General features: G+C 52.7%; 1 protein-coding gene across 4 annotated transcripts; it reads left to right on the top strand.

Moving 5' to 3' along the window:
- Window positions 1–841: 841 nt before the first annotated feature.
- Window positions 842–6,730, top strand: Aqp8 (aquaporin 8). 4 transcript variants are annotated; one of them, XM_070004009.1, is made up of 6 exons: window positions 842–925; window positions 1,081–1,328; window positions 2,651–2,777; window positions 4,047–4,261; window positions 5,475–5,609; window positions 6,114–6,730. In XM_070004009.1, the coding sequence occupies exons 2-6, from the start codon at window positions 1,087–1,089 to the stop codon at window positions 6,160–6,162; spliced, it is 768 nt and encodes a 255-aa protein (XP_069860110.1). In that variant the 5' UTR covers window positions 842–925; window positions 1,081–1,086; the 3' UTR covers window positions 6,163–6,730. The 4 variants fall into 4 exon arrangements, with proteins under 4 accessions (XP_069860110.1, XP_069860109.1, XP_069860111.1 ...); XM_070004008.1 differs by having other exon boundaries at window positions 843–951; XM_070004010.1 differs by having other exon boundaries at window positions 844–920.
- The last annotated feature ends 346 nt before the right edge of the window (window positions 6,731–7,076 follow it).

Here is a 7,076-nt window from a genome sequence, read left to right as displayed (position 1 = left end):
ATGTATGCAAGGCAATCACTCTACCACGGAGCCATCTTCCCAGCCCCTATAGTTCTCCTTTATAATAAAAATTTTTAAAAAGAGTGAGAGGTCTTTCATTTAAAGGTGAGTGCGTGCGTGTGCGCCACACACGTGTGTCCACGGATGTTCCCTTGGGAGGACAGAAACACAATGTCTCTGCTCCCTTGCTCAGTTAGGGGGTCATTGCGTGACATCATCAGGTGAGGACAGGTGTGAAGACATGCTTACAATTCTGTAAGAATTGTGGGAAAATGGGCTGGGAAGGTGGCTCAGCGGTAGAGCGCTTGCCTTGCATGCCTGAGGCCCTGGGTTCGATTCCTCAGCACCACATAAGCAAAAAGAAAAAAGCCGGAAATGGCGCTGTGACTCAAGTGGTAGAGTGCTAGCCTTGAGCTGAAGAGCTGAGGGATAGCGCCCAGGCCCAGAGTTCAGGCCCACGGCCGGACCCCCCCCCCCCCAAAAAAAAAAAGAATTGTGGGAAAATACTGGATGGTGACTTTGCTGTCACCTGCCAAATTCCCATGTGCTGGGGCTTTGGCTCCTGCTCCCCCTCCCCCTCCCCCCTGCTGGTCCTCAGTGGACAGGGGAGCTGGGATGTGGGGCCTCCCACGCCTCTGTGTCCAGCCCTGATGATGCAAACTGGCCTGTGCCTTTGCCTGGTTGGCACTCAGCCCAGCAATCCTTGACCCCCCTCTCCCTCTCCCCCACCCTGCTGGAATTAAAACACAAGTTTCCTTTTCTGGGCCCCAGGGCCACCTCCCACCAAGGCTTTACTGCTTCCTTGACACCTCCAGCCCTTTAAAAGGACAGAGCCCATAGCGGATCTGTTCCCATTCCCAGATAAGCTAAGCGTGCGCTGGATAGCAGGTGCAACAGCTTGGCGCTGGCAGCTGTGCTAAGTAAGGTCTGCTTGTCTTGATGGCCGGGGAGGTGAGCCCGCTGCGTGTCTTCCCAGATAGCCTGGTAGGACCCAGTACTGTGGATGTCTTCCAGGCCGAGGCTTGGGGGCTTTCTGTGCGGACGCTCCACTCATCTGCTTCTCCTCTTCTCTCTCCGCAGGCACCGATGTGTGACACGGAGCTGGGCAGCAGCAGGGCCAAGGAGCCCAGCATGAGTGGCAGGGGCCGTGTCTCCTGGTATGAGCGCTTCCTGCAGCCCTGCCTGGTGGAGCTTCTGGGCTCGGCCCTCTTCATCTTCATCGGGTGTCTGTCGGTGATTGAGAACGGGGCTGACACGGGTCGGCTGCAGCCGGCCTTGGCCCACGGCCTGGCCTTGGGACTGATGATCGCCACGCTGGGGAACATCAGGTGAGACCAGCCTGCTGGAGCCTATTGGCAAGGGACCCCCAGTAGCCCCTCAAGATTGGGGAACAGCGTGGTTAAGAGGGTAGGGAAGGGAGTTAGATTTTCTGGGGTCACTTCTCAGCTCCATAGTCTGGGAGCTCTGTGGCTTTGGGTAAGTCACTTTCTGAGCCAGATAGGAATAACATTATTATTATTATTATTATTATTATTATTATTATTATTATTATTATTATTATTATTATTATTTGTGTATCAGTCCTGGGGTTGAACTCAGAGTCTGGGTGCTGTCTCTGAGTGTTTGTGCTCAAGGCTAGTGCTCTACCACTTGAACCACAGCTCCACTTCCACCTTTTTTTTTTCTTAATATGGAAGATCTTCCTTTTTAATTTTTAAAGTGAAGTACAGCAGGGTTACAGTTACATGTTAGGTAATGAGTATGTTTCTTTTTGTTGTTGTTGTTGGTTGTGGGGCTTGAACTCTGGGCCCTCACCTCTTCAGCTCAAGGTGAGTGCTCTACCATTTAAGCCATAGCAGCACTTCTGGTTTTCTGGTGGTTTATTATCGATAAGAGTCTCATGGCCTTTCCTGCCCAGGCTGGATTTGAACCATGATCCTCGGATCTCAGCCTCCTGAGTAGCTAGGATTACAGGCGTGAGCCAGCAGTGCCCAGCATGAGTACACTTCTTTTTGAACAGTGTCACCCCTTCCCTGGCTCTTTTCCAGTTTCTCCCTACTTTCAGCTTTTTGGTGGTTCATTGTAGCTAAGAGTCTCATGGACTTTGCTGCTGGGGCTGGCTTAGAACTGAGCTCCTCACATCTCAGCCTCCTGAGTAGCTAGGATTACAGGTGTGAACCACTGGTACCTGGCTTGAATCCACAGCAAGTCACGGAGCCTCTCTGGGCATCATGGGAGAAGGCGTGATCATGACAATAGCTGATATTCAGCAACTCTAGTGACGTAGACAATGCTGTGTGCTGTTTGCTCACTCATTCATTGTCTCACTGAAATCTCTCTTGGGCTACTGGCTCTGAGCCTAGCTGCTCAGTCAGACGTACAGCCACGTCTCTGACAGCCTGGAGAGTGCTCTGAGGAGTCTGATCTTCTGGGGCCTTCCTGACATCTGGACTTGGAGGCTTTCCTTCTTTGCCTCCCCCTGGCCTCTTACCCCCACCCCCTGGAAGCCCAGGGAAAATGGGAGTGTGTTGGTTGGTGCTGGCTTAGGGGACTGGCTGGATCACATCCTCTGGGGGTAGGGGGGTAGGCAGCCCTTGGTGGGCAGCCCTGGACTTTTGGCTTCACGATTTCCTTCTTGCTGTATGGACAGTGGAGGCCACTTCAACCCCGCGGTGTCGCTGGGCGCCATGCTGATCGGAGGTCTCCACATGATGATGCTTATTCCTTACTGGATCTCGCAGCTGTGCGGGGGGCTGATTGGGGCCGCTTTAGCCAAGGTGGGTGAGCCCCAAGAAGGCTGCACTGGTGGCTTCAGGTGTGATGGGCTGGGGGGAGGGTGGGGGAGGGGAGGCTGACTCTGTGCTTGTTTCTGCCAGTGGGATTGAGTGGGCCTTTACTAGTGCAGAACACTTTATGGGCCTCAGTCCACGCTGCCCTCTTCTCCCCACCAAGATTAGTATATTTCACCCATGTCTGGACCCAGCCCTTCCAACAGAGTGTGACATTTCTCTTCCTGAATCTGTTTCTGGGTAATTTTGCCTGTTTTAGGGGCAGGATCTCTGTTCAGGTTTGCTTTGAACTTGCTATATAGCCAAGGCTTACCTAAAACGATCCTCTTGCTGGAAAGACAGGTGGGAGCTACCTCAGCTAGATTGAAGTTAGAGAGTTTTAGTGTTTTTTTTTTCCACTTGCTTACTCACTTCATTCATTCATTCATTCATTCATTCATTCATTCATTCAATGAGCTGGGTTATTCCTGAGAAACTCAATGACCATCTCTGCTTATTCTGCAGTTTGCCTACCTTTACACCGTGTTACCCTCCGTGGGAGTTGGTTCTTGAAGTTCTCCCCCTCCAATCAAGTTCTTCCTCTCTGTTGTAGTATTTTTAAATCAGTTAAGAATTAATTGCTAATTTGTGTGTGTGTGTGGTGCTAGGGGTGAAACCCAGGACCAACACAGGACCTTATGCATGCTAGGTATTAGGCTTTGCACTGTGATCCTCAGATCTCAGCCTCCTGGGTAGCTGGGATTACAGGCATGAGCCCCTGGCACCTGACACTAAGCTTTTATAGCTCTACATCTAACATAACTCCTTCTCTTTGTCTGTCCTTTCTTCCTTCCCTTCCTTTCCCCCTTCCCCCGCCCCCTCCCCCCCTTCGCCATGCTAATGTCTAATGTCTAGGCAGCTCACTCAGCTTTAGCCCCTCCCAGGGACCTTTTCCCAGCACTGTGTTTTCCTGGTTGTGTTTGTTTCTAGAGGTTTAGGACACAGTACTCTTATATTCTTTTCTTCAAAGAGCATCACCTATGTCATACAAACTTCATGCTCATGTTCCTAGTACCTCTACTTAGTTAGGCCTATTTTCCAGATGAGTATAGTGAGGCTCAGAGGGGCCCATTTGCTATCACAGAATCACACCATCCAGTGAGCTGGGACAGGTGCCCAGCCATGTCCACCTGCAGACAGACCCACCAGCTGGGCAGGCCTGCACTTCTGCCCAGCCCCCAGCTTCTGGCTGGGAGGCTGAACCTCTTCTTTCTGCAGGCGGTGAGTCCGGAGGAGAGGTTCTGGAACGCATCCGGGGCGGCCTTTGTGACAGTGCGGGAGCAGGAACAGGTGGCAGCGGCACTGGGGGCAGAGATCATCATGACGACACTGCTGGTGCTGGCCGTGTGCATGGGTGCCATCAATGAGAAGACGCGGGGCCCGCTGGCCCCGTTCTCCATTGGCTTCTCTGTCACCGTGGATATCCTGGCAGGGTGAGTGAGCGAATGTCCTCATGTCTACTCGGGGTCAACTAACTGCCAGGCCTGAGGGTTACCGACTCCCTTGATAAAACTTGAGTTGCCAGGGAAGAGAGACAGGCTGGCTTGGGGCTGCCAACAGGGAGCGGCGTGGATTGATTCTGTGGGATCAGTTCTGTCTGGTTGAGAATGGGGGCATAGGGCTATCTCTTCTCATTTCATCGCAATCTGGAGTTTTAGGTGGAGTTCTCCACGTTTTGCAGGGAAGAGGGGACATTTTTGCAGGCTGTAGCGGCAGGCTTATGAAAAGCATTCATTCCCACCCATGAGGTCACGTTGTGTTTTCTTGGTTCCAGAGGGCATTAATTAAGGAGACAAGGTTGGGTCTGGAATGACTGAATCCGTGGTACATGTGGAGACACATGCTGAGAGAGGGCAGTTAAGCTGAGAGAGGGATGTAGTTAAGGACACTGGGTAGATCTGGGCCAAGCATCCCTATCTTCCGAAGTGGGTGAGGAGGCCCCTTTTCTAGTGCCCAACTCTTTTTTTTTGTCTTTTAGATCCAGAGCCAAGCCTAGCCTTTCTCTGGGTCAGGTCCTGGCACTTTTGGCAGGTGCAGTCTAGGGCCGGCTGGAGACCATGACTGGCCCTGTGCTGAAACTTTGCTGCCCCCTCGTGGCAACTGCTTTACTTACAAGCCTTTGGCCCACTGGGCACTGGGATCCCAACCTGGGATCTAGGATAAGGATATAGACAGTAGAGAGGCAGGGTGCATCTGGGGTTGCTTTGATGGCTGAAGCATGAGGGACTCAGCAACCTACGTATTTACCTACGTATTTACTCTCCAGGGTAAATACCCTGGAGCAGGGGGTACTTTCAACCCCCCCCCCCCCAGGGAAACACAGAGAGGCCAAAACAAAGGTCAGAGCAGGATCTGCTTGGGCTGGGTTTGGTTTTATGGATTTTTCTTGCTGCTGTCACGGAGCAGGTGTTTTTTGCCCCTCATGCTTCTGGAGGCATGTGTGGGAATGTCAGGCTGTAGATCTTGGAAGCGCCTTGCCATTGGTTTCCCGGTGCTGATGGCCCCTTGTCCTTTGGGATTAATTCAGTGACCCCTGATAAGGGCAGTTGAGGTTCTGGGTGGGGGCTAGGCCCAACAGGGGACAAGGATGGGAGGTGGGGTGGGGCCTGGCTGGGACACTATGACTGTGTGCCTGGGTGTTTGCAGGGGGATGATCTCTGGAGCCTGCATGAACCCCGCTCGCGCCTTTGGACCTGCTGTGGTGGCCGGCCACTGGACCTTCCATTGGATCTACTGGCTGGGCCCACTCCTGGCTGGTCTGTTTGTAGGACTGATCATTAGGTAGGAATGGGTGGGGCACAGGGCCCCTGGAGACAGCTTCTGGAGAGTCCCGGGCTGGAGGGCTGGGGTTGGAGGATGGCTTTCTCTAGAACCTTGGGTGGCAAGTGACAGAAATCCACAGGGGTGGATTCACTGGTTCCTACAATGGAGAAGCTTTCAGGTAGTGCTGGCTGCAGGGAGTGTTCAGAGTCCTTAGGATTCAAGATACTTTCTTAGGTTGTCCTTTATTCTAGGTGGGCTTGGTGCTAGGATGGGGGTGTTGAACAGAGGCCCAGATGTCCCCTGGCCTCTTCATGCTTCTTTCCCAGCAACTTAACAAGGCCAGAGGAAATAGAATAAGCATTCTAGCAAAACCTTTGGCCTGAAGCCAGTGGCTTCGGCTGGTCGTAGTACAGGTGGTGCATCTGTCTGGGGAACAGACACTGGATTGGGTCTTTCTAGAGCTGCCCAGGTCGCAGTGGGAAGCATTCTTCCAAATTGTCACAATGAGCTGTGTCTTTACAGGTTCTTCATTGGAGATTCAAAAACCCGCCTCGTCCTGAAAGGGCGGTGAAGCAGAGCTGGCAGAGTGCCCGCTTCCCCGGGTGCCTTGAGATGTCCCATCTTAGGCTGCAAAACAAGACAGCTTCTTCTGCTTCCTGGAGAGCCACTGTCTGGGGCTGGCTTCTCAGGCAGATGGCCTGCTCCTAAGCCCTGAGGATGATTCGGGTTTTCAGAATTCCTTTGGGTTCATCTAATAGCTCCACCTGGAGTATGTGCACATCCAGCACTGCCCAGAGAGAAAGCAGTGGAGATGGCAGAGGACAAGAACATTTCTTGAGAGAGAAGACCAGGAGAGAAGGCCCAGAGGAAGAAGTGGTTGTTCATGCACATTGGCTCATTTCTCAACTCCCTTTCTTTTCCTATGAGCTACCAGTGCCCGGATCAAGCCAAGTGTTGGAGATCAAGCTAGGGTCTCCCCTTGCTGGGCAGATGCTGAGCACTGAGCCAGGCACCCAGCCCTACCCACTCTTATCTTTCTTTCTCCTCCTGATCTTGATTCCCGAGGCCTTCTGGGGCCTGCCTACTACCTCACTTCCCAAGCTGCCGCCCTAGCTTTGCAATAAATTGTTCAATGTTTCCTTCCGTGTGTCTTTGGGTTGGCTTTTGAGGAAAAAAGAAAGAAAGAAAGGGCTCTGCTAGGGAGGAGGTAACCATTCAGGGAGGGATTTTAGGTGTCTGAGTCTAGTGAAGGCCAGGAGAGCCCCATTTCCTGAGCCCAATGTCAGTACATGGGGGTACATTCAACTCAGAGCTGGTCCTCCCTCAGCCCAGGAGCTCAGGCTGGAGCTCTGAACCCAGGTGGACTCGATTTAGCCTCAATTCATAGTGCTGCAGAAGGTCCAATGCACAGTGCTGGGCCTGACTGAGTGCCTGGCCCGGCTGAGTGACACCCATCCCCCCCATTTCCTGGGGTAAGGACACTCA

The sequence above is a fragment of the Dipodomys merriami genome, unplaced genomic scaffold (genome assembly GCF_024711535.1).
Source record: "Dipodomys merriami isolate MVZ:Mamm:240054 unplaced genomic scaffold, mDipMer1.0.p SCAF_62, whole genome shotgun sequence".
Taxonomy (NCBI): domain Eukaryota; kingdom Metazoa; phylum Chordata; class Mammalia; order Rodentia; family Heteromyidae; genus Dipodomys; species Dipodomys merriami.
Note: the sequence above shows the minus strand (reverse complement) of the source record. Positions and strands in the feature narration are given on the sequence as shown.

Coding starts and splice junctions, on each gene's coding strand:
- Aqp8 (XM_070004007.1), top strand. CDS start 940: ATGGCCGGGGAGGTGAGCCCGCTGCGTGTCTTCCCAGATAGCCTG. Junction 985..1,080: donor GTGTCTTCCCAGATAGCCTG/GTAGGACCCAGT, acceptor CTCTCTCCGCAG/GCACCGATGTGTGACACGGA. Junction 2,778..4,046: donor TTGGGGCCGCTTTAGCCAAG/GTGGGTGAGCCC, acceptor TTCTTTCTGCAG/GCGGTGAGTCCGGAGGAGAG.